The following is a 17,257-nucleotide window of genomic DNA, read 5'->3' as shown; positions in this document are numbered from 1 at the left end:
CATCCATCCATTTTCGTCCACTTATCTTTTACTTGTAAAATTAATTGAAATGGAAATCAGGACACAACATTTACCCCCACAGTTGTAGAGAATTGCAGCACAAGAAAATTGACAGAGATGGCTTCTATAACAGTTTTTTTTTTTTTCCTGTCACTAGTTTGGCAGAGCTGGAAAAAGAGGTGCACAGTATCAAAAGTGGACTAAAGGCTCTTGAGGCGGTGAGTTTTTTTGCGTTTGTGTCACGTTCCTTCCCATTGGTTCTTCTCCTGTCTGTAATTACGTTTTCCGAGCATGACAGAGATGTACAGCAGGGTGAGATATTTAAATGCTGGCAATGCTGACATGGAACGACAAATGTCACATTTGCAGCCCCACACGGAAACAAGGCCTTTGTGCATGCACACATGAAGGCACACCACAGAGATGCACATTTTTTGTAGTTTTGAAAAAAATATATTTTCCTTTAATGAGGAAATTTAAATCATCCCCATCCATCAGATGCTCTTCCTTGGGCTTTAGGGAAAGTTCACTTTCTCTCTGTCTCTATTAGAGTAGAGATAATTGTGTGCCTCAAACACTTAGAGAGGACTAAGTGTTTGAAGCACACAGTAATCTCATAATTTTAATTTCTATCTATTTCTAAATTCACACATCTGTATCTTGTCCCCCTTAAGGAGCTGCACTACCAGCAGAGCAGAACGAGGGAACGTGGGGATAAGTTTGTGGCTGTGATCGGGGACTTCATCACCGTGGCTGGCTTCGGCTTCTCTGAACTGGAGGACCAACTGAGTGAAGCCAAGGACAAGGTAATGAACTGCTGAACCCCTCAGCTCTACAGTGAACACTAAATGTAAATGTGAAAGTTGTTCTGTCAATAACATGTTGTCTTCTTTCATACATTTTGTGTAAAAGGTGAAAACAGTTGAAATAGTGTGTTCAAACAGCTGTGATGGAGGCATGGAAGCGAACAGTCTGGTCCAGCAATGCAGTGACAAACACCTTTTACAAGGAAATAAACAACTTATTGTATTGCCTTTAATGCCTAATATACAAAAACGCACAAAAGATTTAGAATTTACATCAGCTGTTTTGAAAAGTTTATGAAGTTTCTCCTCACTCACCACATCTTAAAGTCACAGAATATTTCAAGTTTTTCCGAATTTTTTTCAGGTATATTGAAGGATATTGCGATTTCCATTTCAGGTTTGATCGGTTGAAACAGACAATGTGTTAAAAAAAAAAACATCTGCTGGTAAGACTGGCAGGCTAAGAGCCCAAACACGTAATTTATGGTACCCCAATTGTTTGTGCTTGAAAAATGTGGTCACATGTGGCACAGACCACCTCCCAGTGTGGTCACGGTGATCAGATCTTAAATGTGTGATCAGATCACTCAGGACAGGTGTTAATACCAGGTCTGGACAGGACCATACTCTAAGTTCATATGTCCATGCAGGTGGCTTTAATGCATTCTTGGCTAGTTGTCTTCACTGTCGAACCCCCAACACAGACAGAAGAGGAGGTGGGAAGAGAGGAAGAGAGAGGCAGAAATCATGAAACCCTTCTGCAATCCTTAGTGCAGTGTGATGATCTCTTGACAGATTACCTTGAATTCCGCCCCCTACTACAACTACACCCTCCTTCTTTGTACAACTGGGACAAATGGCCCTTTGAACCCTGCTGGCTGATGTATTGATGTGTAGCAGGAAGTACGTAAGCTGAAGACATCAGTGGGACTATGAGAATCCCAAAGTAAGGCAGTGTTGAAAACATTTATGTCAACATTTTATTTTATTTGCATGCCTTGGTACTTCATTGCACATTTAGCAGCCTGATGCTGACACATAGGACACCTTAAACATTGCAGACTAAATTCAGTAGTGACATTAGTACAAGTATTACATCCTACTTTATCAAGAGGCTCTTCATTTTCCAAAATAATTGACACAGTGGTGCTATACACCCACGGAAATTGCTTAAATTCTGTAAAGAATCAACTGATTGTGAAAGAGAGATGGAGAGAAAGAAGGAGGAAAAGCCCTCGGGTTTCATTTAGAGCCTCCCCTCTAATTAATTATTTGTTCAAGGGGGAGGTCGGTAAGAATTTGGAGGGAAAACTGGCCAGTTGGTACGTCATGGGAAAAGAACGAGAGGAGCAAGGCACTGGTTACTGCTGTAAAACAAAAGAGCCTGTGTTCACCGGCCCAGACTCTAAACACATTTTTCCTAACATGACTGTGTGTCTCTGTGTGTATATACTGTATGTGCGTGCATGTGTGTGTGTGGTTAGTAAATGGGGAGTCTGACGCTCACTTTAACTCAGTGCTTGTCAGGGCTCTCTGATGCTACATTAGGATCCCAGTGGAATACGAATATGGATGTTGGTTTGCACTCTGTGTCTCAAAAAAGGTAGAGCAGGATGACTCAACAGTGAAGGCAGTTCCGTGAGGCTCATAAAGCTCCATGGCAACAAAATGTGTGTGTGTATGTCTACAAGAGAGTGGGAACGACACACACAGCCTCAGCAGACGCCACTACATACATTACAAAGGATTACAGTTGTCCAAGGTCATGTGGGTTATTGGGACAGAGGTTTCCAGAGAAAAGAAGGGATTCCTGTTATCCAGAGAAATTGGCTGGGTTTATTCTTAGAGACAAATCCACAAACCCACTCATTGACATGTTCATAGACAATATAAGATTCAGCTCAGTTTCAAAGAGAGAAAAGTAGAGCAAGACATGCTTTAGGATATTTAATCACCTCATGTGCTGTTGGAAGGGTAAATATGAAAATAAAAGACAAAGCTGAGCACAGTTGTAAACAGCAGCTTCCAAAAAATCCTGGTTCAGGCACCAATGTAAATTTGGCAGGGTCGGAACCATTGCTGCCCGACATCTTCTAAAGCTGACTGTTGCGTTGATTGTCCTGAGTGATCTTATAAATGTGTTTTTTCAGCTTACAGGCATTATAGTTTTAGTACAGTATAAGAATTAACCTGTAGAGACTTGAAAGTTACCTGGTGTAGCTCATTTATCACAGCATGTGTAATGTCTTGTATTATTATCCAAGTTCTGTTATCATTGCTGAATCACACAAGTGTACTTGCAAACTGATTTAAAACTGTGGACTTATTTGCCACACAGCAATGATGTGTATTTGACCAAAAAATAATACTCACACAATAATGGGTCATCTCGCACAAGTAAGTTGGTCATCTCGCACAAGTAAGTTGATTTTTCAGTTGGATGATAATGTGGTTAGAACAGCAATGCTAACATGCCGATATTTAGCAGGTATAATGTTTACAATGTTCACCATTTGCTTATAAATACTAAACACAAATTGCGGCTGAGAATGATGGGAATGTCATCAGTTTTTTCAGAAAACAAAGTATTGGACACAGAGCCGGCCCGAGGCATAAGTGAACTAAGCGGCCGTTTTTTTTTGTTTTTTTTTGCATATTAAAGACATTAAACAAGTAACATGAATTAATGAATATTTAAAAAAAAGATGATTCTGATTTCAGGATCAATATACCTGCCTACAACTGATGTGTTTGCCAGCATTTGAATCATGCGCATAAACTAGACACCTCGCGTGCATAGACAAAGCAAGGATGGAGTTCCTCTGAATGAACCTGAATGACCCAAGAGGTGAAAGAGCCCTGAAGCCCAAGTCGTGGCGTGAAGTCAATACCTCAACAAGTCAAAAAGCAAAAGGCTGGGGCGCCGTTTAGCTCAGTTGGTAGAGCGGGCATCCCATGTGCTGAGGCTCTATACACACACACACACATATATATATATATATATATATATATATATATATATATATATATATATATATATCTATATATATATATATATATATATATATATATATATCTATATATATATATATATATATATCTATATATCTATATATATATATATATATATATATATATAGTGTATGTATGTATATAATGTTGTTTCAAATCGGAAATCTTCATCACAGCTATAGTCTCCTGGCATAGAAGCACATGGGTCTTATGCTGGTTGGAGGGAGAATTAATGCACATTTTTCAGTCCATTCTTCTTTGAATTGCCAGTTTTCACTGTCCACTTTTCTTTTAGCAGTGAACTTGGAACACGCCATTTTCGTGCAATCTAGAGGCTCTTACAGCCGGCACAATGTCAATAGCGAACTGCTCCAAAAACGAAAGTGACCCTTTGGTGAATCTAACCAAAGCTCTGCAGAAAATGAAATACTACATTTTTTGCTGCAATATTTTTTTCCAGTGTTCATTTCGACTTATTTTCCACTTCCCCACTGCGGATAGAATGGACTAGCTCACAGCTGCTAATTCATAATGCTTTGACTACTAGACAGTCTCTCAACTTCTTTCTTGCAGCGCTAAATAAGCTGGCGCAGCGTAGCTGTCAGACTGATATGGTGGAGGACACTGTATTAGTGTCCGCAGAGGCTTAGGGATCAATAGGACCGTATTGATTGTTTTAGGACATCCCTCTCTCCCTGTACTAGTTCTTTGCGCTGAATAAAAACAACTCGTGCTTCATGTTGTTTGTAAAGATACAGTATGTGGTTCAGTTAATTAGGTCTACCATGAGTGCATTTTCATAGCACGTTCTCACATGCAGAGCAGTCACAATACCTCTGAATAGCTGTCAGTATTGAAGCAGTGGTTGTGGAGAAAGACCAAATCTGTGATGTGTTAACCAGAACTAATTTGAAACAGCCAGTAAAATTCAGTGGATTGGAAGACTTGACGGTGTCTCCAATCAACATCTATGACAAACAAATACAAATTTGAACACAAAGGGCATGGACATATAAAAAAACTCTGTCAAGGCAAAAATATATTAAGCCTTTCATAGAGTGCAGCATTGTGTATGTGTGTCCGTATGAGGTAAGCTAAATCCATGTGACTTCACATTCTCCATTTCTGTTCATGTGTATGCATGTGTGTATGTGTTTACTCATTTAACCCAGACCCGAGGGGACGAGAGGAAACAGATTTGACCAGACACATAATTACAGGAGGGAGAGGGATGATGGTGGGGGTTGCCATGGTGACCAGCCCATAATGATAGGAGGATTTTGTATCCTCAGAAAAGAGCAAGCCCCAACTCCCTCATATCACAACACTACAACCACATGCTGTACATTTGTCTTCTATAGACTAAGATAATATTTTGTATGTACATTTACTCCAACATAGGACAACAATACAACAGAGCTTAGTGCAGCAAGATTATGTTGGGTCACAGGGTGTTGTGCTTCCTATGATTTTAAATCTACTGAAAATTCCACAAATTCCACAATCTGAATGTTTCACTCTGCAGATGTGACAAAACAAAAGTTGAGATGGACAAACATTTGTGGAAAAGATAAACACAAGTACTTAAAAAAATCCAGGAGCATCATATTTTTCATTCAAAAACCTCTGATCGCTCACCATCTGCACTATAAGTACTTTTACTTATAATATCTTAAGCTGCACCAAGCAATACTTCTATAAAAAAAATAGTACAACAACAACAACAACAAATTACAACATCAACTTTTAAAGGGGTTACCACAGTAATGAACCAAACTCTGCAGTTCCGCTCAGTTGTATTGACTTTGAAGTAAAAACCTATAGTTTAGCTCTACACTGGAACTTTGAAAAGTTAAGAAGCCAATCCTGTATTTCTTGGAGATGGTAGAAACCAAAACAGTGATGAAAAGAAAGTCAGATCAGAACCTAAATGAACACTAATGTTGCTGCACGTCTGCTGGATGTACAATAGGCAACATGGCAGCAAGTTATTTGTGAACATGTCTGCCCCAACAACTTTGTACAGGGACCATTTGTCGACATTGAGTTTTCAGCATGTTCCGCTGCCCCCCAGTGGCCAAAATATATAATACTTAATGCAGCTTTAAATACTGTACATTAAACTGATAACTTCTGTTCTTCCTTTTAAACTCATACCATGCAGCATTTGTTGCTTTTGTGAACTCATCATTCAAAGGTGTAGTTAGCGGTTACCAGAAGGAAAGATGATTCTCAAGTATTATTACCAGGTCTCCAAATGCTGGTGCTATGGGTTGCTGACTCTCCAACACAAAGCCTCAATATTTTACGCTCTGGAAGTGAGAATGATGACCTGAAATGTTCAGAAAAATACAAATACAAAGATACAGAAACCACCATGCAGTTTGAATGGGTCATGAATGATTATTAAGGGTCCATCCATTGTGTTTTGTTGCTGTTGTTGTTTTTTTTTTTTTTTTACTTTTTAGGGAAATACTGCACAGCATACCTTTTTTTAAACTCATTTTTTGAAAGCAGTGCCTTTTGCTTTTAATTTCAGTCCTTGAAGGTCTTTCACTAATGACAAGCTTATGTCGAGTAGTGGTCAAAGAAGTGGCAATAAAAACTCTTCTTCTCATGCAGTTTAGTCAAAAAATTGCCGTTAACAAAAGTTCTGCTAATTAGCTAATTTCCTAATAATCCTTCACAATAAAATTCCTCCAGCATGTTGAGCTTTAAAAGCTTTTCTCATGAGGCAGTAAAATCAGGGAAATCTTAATTTTCACCAGCAATAACCATGACTTCTCAAACAGCTGAGAGTGACTTATACCAAAGGCCAAGAAATTCAACAGGAACACTGTTAATAAGCACTACACAAATGTACATTTTCTAAAATATAAGCAACATTTAGGGGAAAGGCATCTTTTAGAAACACTACTTCAAGTTGTGTTGTATCAACTTAAAAAACTGCGTATGAAGTGGTGTATAGTGTAATCAGGATTAATAATCTTAAAAGAAAAATGATGTGCAATCTATTTTTTCCAGAACAGTGCAGCCACACGTGTAATGATTTGTGTCATTGTCCAAACGTCTTTAAGAAAGAGTGGATATGGAAACAACTGACTGTGACCTCTGCATATCAATTTACATTTATGTATTTTAGGCCTTGATCTGTTTTTTTTTACTGTAAACTAGTGCAGTGCCTGTAGGAAGTATGTATTCCTATAGAAAAATGGGAGGTTAAGTAGCTTTTTCATGGATGACCAAATGACGCTGTGTTTGAAGGTGAGACATCAGGGATATTAAGGTTTGTTGTGAAATCCGACATTCCAGGGTATAATTGGCCGTTTTTGACTATTTTTGATTTTGCCATAATATTTCACCTTAAAAACTATTTACCTTGCCTTGCTTGGTGTCATTATTTTCAGCACAACCTCACATGTGACTGTACAGTTATATTTTCATTTTGACAAACTGTTATAACACAATGGACCTAAAATCACAAAAAACATAAAATCCGAGTAGATAAAATTTAGATTTTTTACTGTGAAAACCACAAATATGTTTAACAAACTATTTTATCACTTATAATGAAATATATATAAATTGCTGTTTGCTAAAAAGAATTTGAAATTAACAAAGTTATACGTAGTGATGTGTTTCCCCAGCTCCTTCCTGCCTGCTGAACATTCAGCAGTCTCCTCATTGTTTTGCCTCATTAAACAAAAAAAACGACTCCACTACAGACTAAACACTACATAACACACTAACAATACACTCCAAACACGCTAAATGTCACAAATCTCTCAACTCTCCAAACCTGCTGTCTCTATCACTGTTACTGTCTAGTTTGAAGGGCGCACATGTACACACACGTCGGAACAGAGACTCACAGAGGCTGCGTCTTGCTGCTACGTCATCTTAAATTGGTCACGTGAGGCACTGGCACATCCGTTGACTCAGGTGGTGGTGGTGGGGGTGGGCTAGGGTTAGGGTTACGAACATTCACAGTTTGTTGTCCTTGCCTGTCTGGATCTCTTCAGACCCGAACAGACTCGGTCCGGACTCATTCAGTCTCATTAATCCACAACAGTCAGTTTAGATGCACAGAACGGCAAAATCCCAATCTAGCTCACGCCGCCCCAGCTATAAATCTGCTTGTTTCTTAAGGTGGGCTCTGCAGTGATTGGCTCTGGTGCGCACGTGGCTACGGTGTGCAGTGATTGGCTCTGGTGCGCACTTGACTATGGTGGCTATGGTTAGCAACGCTAGCGGAATTGGTCAATCATTTATGAAATAATTTATTAATGGTATCATTGTAGTCTAAACAAATGTGACGTTGCACACCCTTAAACCACGCAGCAGCCATGTGGAAACTCTCAGGTCAGTCTGATCCTGATCCGCAGAGATATTTAAGGCACACAAACACACACAGACAGACAGACAGAGATTCCTTGCTTTTATAGAGAGATAGTAAGCTGTTTGGATGAATGTAAAGTAGGTTTGGCTGCAGGCATTGACTTGGCACAGACAGCTGGACAGCTTGGTCTGAACAGGGTGGACATACGGTGGTCAAATCATGTAGTCTTTCTCACAACTGTGTGTCTGTGTCGTGTGTGTGTGTGTGTGTGTGAATTCATGCAAATGCATGCATATGCAGGCTCACATGTGAAATTATGATAGATCTTGGTCATGGCAGATAATACACTACATTTGGTTTTGGTGTATGTTTCAGATATGTCCATGTTTTTCTCAAAAAAGCTGTTCACAGGCAAGATTTTGGTCACTTCATATCTACATACAAAAATGATACTTGTTATCTGTGTGCAGTTTACCAATTCTCTAAAGCACTTTGGGGAAGAAGAAGGGAGGATGCAGCCCGATGAGTTCTTCGGGATCTTTGACACCTTCTTGCAGTCATTCAGCGAAGCACGGCAAGACCTGGAGAACATGCAGCGACGTAAAGATGAGGAGGAGAGGAGGGCACGGATGGAGGCCATGGTGAGACAAACATTTAGAGTATAAACCTGAGACTGCAGACAAAGCAGAATTTTTTTTTTCAGATCAAGTCTTCAAAACATACAGACCACACAATAATTTGCAAGTGATCAGATTAAACTATTGTGTCCAGACATCACTAACCTGCTAATTTGCATGGGTCACTGTGGTAACATCGTAGGCGTCAGTAACTACTTATGCTGGTGGCACAGCCTTCCAACACAGAAACACTAGAAATGAAGATTCATCATCTCGCCCTTCAAACAATCCTACTGTCAGTTTAAACTTGGCTTTACTTTGTTTTTATTGTGTTATTAAAGGAAGAATAAATGATTTTCTATCACCAACAAGTACCTTCTGGTTTAAAATTTCATTACGAGTATTTTAAACACCTGCAGAAGTTTTTACTCTCTGCTCCTGTTTGTTTCTTGACTTCAACTTCATGTCTCCATTTTCCAGCTCAAGGAGCAGAGGGAAAGAGAACGGCGGGCCAAGAAGAGCGGAGCCTCAGATGAGGTCGGTGGGGAATTTGACGACCTGGTGTCAGCACTGCGTTCTGGTGAAGTCTTCGACAAGGACCTGAACAAATTTAAGCGGAACCGCAAACGCTCAGTCAACCAGCTGGTGGAGGGTGGTGGCCGCGAACGAGCTGTCACCAAGGTCAACTACTAGGTCAAGTAAAGGAATGATAAAGAAAAGACTAGATGCCTAAATTCTGCCGTGGTGTAGATCTCTGAACACCTTTAGTCCAGGTACTCAAATGGTGACCATTGATATTAGAGAGGATGTAAGTAACTGCTGAACTAGACATGTAGTTACACGTATGGACAGCCACACCGTTTTGAAGGATGCCACACTCTCCTCTCACTGGTCTTGTAAAGCTTTTTCCAACCTGTTTGTCCTGATCTGGAAGAAGAACAGTTGGAATTGATGGATGGATGGACAGACCACTGTGATACATTATCCCATATCTTTTGACCATATCCTTTTAACACTGTGCTAAAGCTTCCAACTCTCTATCATCCACTGTTTTCACTGCTCGTTTTCCCTCACAAACCCTTTGCTGTTCTCCAGTAAGTTCCTTGGTGCTGGATCAGCCCTGTCTTTTTGCTAACTGGCTCTAAAACACACAGGACATTGGGATCAGCCAGTCACACTGTAAATAGACACAAGGTGGAGAGAAATTATTGAAAAAAGGACATCAGACAGATTAAAAAAAAAGAAGAGAAAAAGAAGGTGGGAAGGGGGAACTAAACCATAACCTCCACAGTCATGGTTGTCATGGTGCCCCCCAGAAAAAGAGACTTTTGAGCCAGGGAAAGGGTAGATAGTCTTTGAATATATAAACTTCCTTTCTTATCGCTTCAAAACAGAGGATTCATCCCAGTGTCCTCCAGCACACAGCATTCCCAGGGAGGACATCCCACTCTTCTCAAGGAAGAAATCTTCTCAGCTTGATCCGCCTGACAAAACGATGACTGTGCCACGCGGGTCAGGCCTCACCTACACTACCCAATGGTTTAAGCATTGTTCTGGCATGAATCAGTGCCAAAGCAAAGACAAAACAAATGTAAATGTATTAATACAAAACATACTGCAGTTAGGCATTGATATATATTTATATTTAGATGCAGACAAGCTAATTGCAAAGATGTAGAGGTTTTTTTTACGTTTTCATGGCATTTGGGGGTTTTGTACACGCAATGCATTATTTGTTGGTGTTGCAAGTTCACATTGCTGTTGAAGTGAATTTCTTATACATTTTTGTGCTATGTAAAAAAGATAATTACTTATCCTTCTCTAACACATCTTGTTTGCACTGCAGCTTTTCTGAAAGAATCCTAACACTCCTAGGGTTGCACAATGTCCTCTGGAAAAGTCCACTCTGTACTTAAGTTTCCTTTATCTATAACAAAGAAAATGAAGGAATGCCATAGATGATTTTCAACTTCAGGGCAAAATCTGCAGTTTACAGTTCTCTTCCTGCTCAGCTGCCAGTGTGAATGGTTCCCATCTGAATCGAGGCAACTAAAATGCAGACCATGTTGGCAGTTCTCATTAGGCCTTTCATTTCTCATTGATAGTGTCTGTAGGATCTGTTCCACTGGTGCTAAAACATGTGGTCTCTGGACAGAGCTGACAGTGTAGTTGAGGATTTCTCCAATTAAACTAGGATTTGTTTACTGTGTTACCAAAATTCAGGCTCATGCAGTATTTCTGTGCATTTTTCATATTTTAGTTGCCATTGTAATGAGGGACCACACCATGTGAGAAGTCTGTATTTGCAAAGTCAGGGTTCAACAAAGCACTTGAAGTGAGTAGAAATTGTTATTGTGGCTTGATCAGTTTAAGGGCACGAACTAGAAGAGGGTAGCCTCAGAAAGCATTGTAGAAAACAATTAATTCCATCTTTCCTTCCAGTGTCTTTTACACATTTGTTTACATATGGCTAGACACTATGTTATTGCTATGGGCAGCTTGTTGCCAAACAATAGTCAGACCGACATACTGTTGCCAACCCATGTCACATTTTCGAAATATTCACTGTAGTTTGCTTTATGTATATTTGTATTTCTAAAACCTTAGCAGTAGCTATGACAAAGGCTGCAATGTAATGTACAGACTCGTCTCATTACAACACACTGTACATCTTCTCGAAGATGGACATACAGTAGCTTGCTACAGGAAGTGTACCAACAGAGAAGGCTTTAAGCCTGAAATAAGGATCCACTGCTCCAAGTTCCACTCCACTCTTGGTCAGTTCTGATGGAGATGAGGAAGCCGGTTTCACACAACATTTTGGAACATAAAATGAAATAATCAGTTAAAGCCACATTTGAACATGATGTCAGGTAGGTAAAGGGCAATATTCACATGAAGTTCAAGGACTCCAGTGGGAATATTTTAGTGCTAACTGACAACATTGACTCATCCTGTGTTCAATCTCCCCATTCACCCACATTTATCTAATAATCCAGAATTACAATAGGGACACCAGTTAAGGCTTCCTCTCACTGCTTCGTGTCTTTCAACATAACCCTTACTTACAGTACAAATTGGTTGTTTGAGTTTGATAGGCCAAAGGATTTGCATAACAGCCCCTGGTTTGTAGGTGGTTGTTTTCATAGTAACACTGTGGTCAACACCAAGAAGTCATGGTGCAGTTCCTTTCTCCATTCCTCATATTAAATTAAATTAACTCAATAAGCAATTGTCGTGTGTCACAAAATGATGAATTGCTGAACATCAGTTTTTATTTAATTCACAATGTTTCTGAACAAACTGATAGACTTATCACTGAACATCCACCAAGTATGTCGTGATGATGTCTGCAGTAGTAATGGCAATCCAAGTTTGTCTTTGTTCATTTACTGCCAGCCATTCTGTTCTGAAACATATTCAAGTGCCTCTGACCCTGTTATCATACATGTACCATTGTTATCATTATGTTTTAGACCTTAGAGCTTTCTCATGTACAACAAATTGCAGCTGAGGGTTAGAATTAGATCCATTGGCGCCATCTTGTGGCTTCAGATTGAGAACTTTGTGTCAAACCTGATGCCACAAGCAGTTCTCCAAACTGTGATGAAGGACTTCATCCTAGCTCGAGGCACATAGGTCACCAAAGTCTCCCGAAGGTAGAAGAAGTATGATCTATTACCTGTACATCTAAACCAGTAATTTTTCCTCAAATTGAAACAGAGAAACTGATCTGTGGCTAAAAAGACTATGTGAGTGCAGAAAGGGCCTAAGAGGTCCCATGTCCAACACTTTAGAGATCAACTGATACACCAAATAGACTGAGAGAGGTTCCTTTATATAAGGGGAAAATGACATGATTGCCTATTCTTTAACCAGCATCTCATATATATTTGAGCTATTATGTTTCCTAACCTCTGCTCCTTTGTCTTTCCAGTTAATCAGAGTTAGTATATCACACTTTGGCAGACCCTTTAAACTCTTAATCCAGAGCTTTAACCTGTATTGTATTGCATACCATTTACTGAGGGGTATTACAACATTGTCAGTATTAGTACATGTTTATGTTGTTACATGTTCGGATGTGTATTTGGCCATTGACTGGCTGATTTTGGGGTGTACAGATGGAAATCAGAGGACTGAAATTAGTAGCTTATTCAATGCACTTTTATTATGGGACATTCCCATTTGCAGCACCATTGAGGGCTTAGATCCCTTGAGAAATGAGAAGGGTGCAACAAAAGAGTGGTGCAAAAAGAAAAAAAACCTGGTGTGAAGAAGAGAGAGAAAAAGGGCAAGTGAGATTCGTCACTCCGGCTGGGCCGCTGGAAACACATTTAGTCAATCTAATGGATGACAGAGATGTGTAGACACAAAGAGGTGACACTCATATGAACATGAGTGTATTTAGTTTAAATCATCACTTGCCTGTGTCACCTGCTCTGGTGTGTAAAGGAAAAAAAAGCTGAATGTTTTCTAAATCACCACATTTGTGTCAAATCATGCACTTGGCGTTGACCTGCATGCCTACAGAAGGGTGCACAAAGTATGATGTGTTGACTTTAACCTTTAATAGAAAATTGCTTGCAATATGGAACACACATGTTAGACGACAATTTGTACTACCTGAGAAAAGTTGCACCTAGTTTTAGAGGTTGTATAATTGTGAGGAGTCATTATTTTTATGGTTGGAAACAAAAAGTATTCTCCACCGATGTACAGTTGGAATAAAAGCATTTTGTACACCATTCTTGATGTTTGAGATCAGATTAAAAAAAAGATCACAACATTGAGGAATGTTACATTTACCTGTAAATTGTACCTCTATTTATTTGCCTTATTTAGTTTGCTATATTTTGTATGTACACACACGCATTATTACAAAATGTTATATAAAAATATGAATAAGACTAATTAAACTGTGGTCCGAGTATGATGGATAGTTCTGAGACATGTATAAGATTAAGATTTTTTTTTTCATTTCTATAATTTTATTTTTGTTCTGTCTTTTGTAGGGTTAAAATAAACGTTTGTCCCTTCGAAGTGAGTGTTTATTCTTTCTTTCACAATCATTTATTGAAATGAGTGTTTGGTGATGATGCACATGAATGATGCAGATTAATGCAGAATGTAGTATCTCTATAGGCTTATACTGTTGTGGTAGAAGTTGTGGGTCTTAGTTGATCAGTTGATTGATTGTACATCAACAAACACTGATAAATATATATAATGGTTAAGTCATTTTTCAAGAAATATGCCCAAAAGTGAAAAGACCCTTGACACATGTTCGAGCTTCTACACATACTTCAGATGGGCTGTGCACTCATGCTTTTACAATACGATATGATACAATATTATTATTGATAAACTATTATCCCTATATGGAAATTTGTCTTGGACTCAAATGCTGCACACATAAATACCTCCAAGTGACAGTAAAATAAACTACATGAAACAAAACAGCACCAGATGTCAGTCACAACAATAAATTGCACAGGGTTAGGGGTATAGGGGCTGAGTGCCACTTTTCAAGTAGCGATTCATTGCCTTTCCCAATGTTTTTTTGAGGGTTTGGGGTTAGGGGATTAGGTTAGAAAAGATAAATAGTTTTAAGGAGGGGGAGTCCAATGACCCTCACACTTGCACGGGCACATGGGGTTTTCCTTTTTTCTCTTTTTTTCAAACTCAGACAACAAAATCAGTGAGGAAAACATTTTTATACACATATTTATTCGGGTTATAGGGTGCCAGAATACCATCGTTGGTAGTCTGGCACCCCTCCCTTCACCACCAGTTCACAAATAGCCTGTAGTGTTCTACGTACGTAGCCCAGAATACCATTGCTGGTAGACTGGGCTCTTCTGCCTTCACCATCCACGACATCATGTCTCCGGTCTGCCTGCTCAAGTTTACAGGATCTCATTGAGGCCCATAGGTACCCCAGTTTTTAATTTTTCGATCCAGAGCCTCTCGGCCCGTATTCTCTGTGCCGCAGACCAGTAAGGCTGGCTCTCCAGACCCGCAATTCTGAGATTATCCATCCCATGTTTCGGAAATGGTCGTAAAGCACTGACACTTTAGTTGTTGTGTTAATATGGTAGAGGTGTTGTTTCAGTCGGTCCAATAACTTATTTTGTGTTTGTCCGACATACATTTTCTCACATATTATACAATCAATCAAATTAATCACATTTGTAGACTCCAGCTGCACCCTGTGCCAAACCTTAGCCCCCGATGATGTGTGTTTATTTGAAGCAAATGTAATTGCCCTGAAGTGTTTGTTGATATGCTGTGGTGTGTTCGATTGGAGGGAGGCGTAGACCAATAGATCCTTCAGGTTTTTATTTCTTTTAAAAACGGAAATGATTTTAAAGTCCGAAAGTGATTCTACTCTTCTTTTGACACAAGAGTTTAGATGGAGTGAGGTCGAGGAGAAATGGGTTACCAGATGAACTAAGTTTTTATTCTGTTCTGCTCTGGTAATCCATTCTCCCCTCTCGAAGCCTCTCTCCACATCCATCTTGATTGACCTTAAAAAAGTACGGCTGTAGCCTCTTTTCCTGAGGGCACCAAAGAGTGTTTTTGTTGCTTTTTCTACATCATCATGCTTAGAACAAATCCTACGAAACCTTATAAACTGAGATTTTACAATCCCCTTAAAAGTGTGTTTCGGGTGGAAACTGGTTTTGTATAATAAGGCGTGTGTGTCTGTAGATTTAAAAAACACTCTCGTCCCCAGTGTCCACTATGTTACGTCTTCCCTAATGATAAAAACTTCCGTGTCCAAAAATTCCACGTGAGAACCTTGTAAATTGTATTTGACTTTTATGGAGTCATGGTGGCTGTTCAACGTGTCGATATAATGTATAAAATCTGACTCGGAGTGTGTCCAGACCCCAAATATATCGTCCAGGTATCTCACGTATAGTAACGGAGTTTTAAAACACTTGGGGAGGAGAGTCCGTTCCCAGTCAGCCATATAAATATTGGCGTAGGCTGGGGCGAACTTCTTTCCCATTGCTGTACCGTGAACTTGTAGATAAAATTTAGAGTCAAAAATAAAATCATTCCGCGTAAGACCTAATTCAAGGAGCTGGAGAAGGGCCTCATCCGGTCTCCGCGTATCTGGATATCTCTCAAACGTGTGTCTGACTGCCTTAAGGCCGAGTTTCGTATTTATATTTGTATAAAGAGCATCAATGTCCACCGTAAAGAGCATTGCTCTGGCTGGGACCATGATGGTGCGGATTTTGTTAACAAATTCATACATGTCTTTAATGTAGCTTTCATGTCTCTGGGACAAGGGGTTTAAAAAGCTTTCCACGTACTCAGCGACTCTACAGGATTCACTCCCGCAGTCGGAGACAATCGGTCGGCCCGGGGGAATTTTGTATGGAACCGTCCAAGTGCCCGGATCCTTATGGATCTTAGGGAGCAGGTAGAATTTCCTTGGACGGGGAGGATCTTGACCAAACAAATAAAATCTTTGTTTTGAAGAGATGTATTTCTTCCTGTACAAGTCCTCTACAATCCCCCGGACCAGATCGTGAGTCTCCGACTGTAGGGAGTGAGACAGTTGTTTATAATGAACTGCATTTTGCAGCTGTCTGTTAGCCTCAATGAGATATTGTGTTCTATCCATGATGACAATCTTAGACCCCTTGTCCGCCGGTTTCAAAACTACATCATGTTTTTTGGTGAGATTATTCAAGGCTCTCCTTTGTTCTCCCGTCAAATTGTTTACATCTTTGTTAGGGTCACAGCTCCTTTTTAACTTCCGCCTGTCCTCACGTATAAGTTGTTGTAATGGTGGTGGGACCAAGTTCCATTCAGGCTCCCATTTAGAATGTTCGATAAATGGTTGAGGAGTAGAATCTGTGGAAAATTCAAAGTGAAACAACAATTTAAGGCGCCTGTGATAATCATACAAATCTCGTTTGAGTATATCTCTATCCAGCCGTAGCGGTGTTGGGTCAAAAGAGAGGCCCCTCTCCAGCACCTCCTGTTCCGCTTGGTCCAAAACAAAAGCTTCAGACAAGTTTAAAATATTGGATGGAGTGGGGGTGGAAACTTTCCTTCCCCCGGCTTTTAGTTTAACTGGCTCATCCAGTTTTTGAATATCTCTGTAGCAGTTTTAGCCGTCCAGTGAACCGGATCCCAGTCATTCACTGCAAAAGCATTCTCTTCCACCATCTGTAGTGTAATGAAGTGTTTTTGCAGGAAAATATTTGTCTGTTGCGCTAGTTGTTGCTGTTTGGGCTTCAGTTTGTCTGAACATTGTATTAGTGGCACATATATTTGTGCGTTGGGGAATGTCCTCCGAGCTAAAGCGACCAATTGTTGAAACTGCTTTGTAATGGTATCCAACAAGTTTTCTCGCAAACAGTTGTTGAGACCTACAGACAATACAACCTTCTGAGTGGCAGTGTTAACATCCAGTTTAGCGATAATTCCCTTAAGGTGGTGGATCTTAGCTCCCGGGA

The 17,257-nt window shown here is 39.8% G+C and overlaps 1 protein-coding gene across 7 annotated transcripts in view; it reads left to right on the top strand.

Moving 5' to 3' along the window:
- daam2 (dishevelled associated activator of morphogenesis 2) overlaps positions 1-13,817 on the top strand; it is a 136,980-nt gene extending 123,163 nt beyond the window's left edge. For all 7 annotated transcript variants that reach the window (XM_030443354.1, XM_030443355.1, XM_030443359.1 and 4 more), the window contains 4 exons: positions 158-218; positions 675-806; positions 8,628-8,798; positions 9,255-13,817. In XM_030443354.1, the coding sequence (XP_030299214.1) occupies positions 158-218; positions 675-806; positions 8,628-8,798; positions 9,255-9,467 (577 nt within the window). In that variant the 3' untranslated portion in view covers positions 9,468-13,817. The remainder of the gene's footprint in view (positions 1-157; positions 219-674; positions 807-8,627; positions 8,799-9,254) is intronic.
- The last annotated feature ends 3,440 nt before the right edge of the window (positions 13,818-17,257 follow it).

The sequence above is a fragment of the Sparus aurata genome, chromosome 16 (genome assembly GCF_900880675.1).
Source record: "Sparus aurata chromosome 16, fSpaAur1.1, whole genome shotgun sequence".
Classification (NCBI taxonomy): Eukaryota; Metazoa; Chordata; class Actinopteri; order Spariformes; family Sparidae; genus Sparus; species Sparus aurata.
The sequence above is the reverse complement of the archived record's forward strand: the minus strand, read 5'-3'. Positions and strand labels throughout refer to the sequence as shown.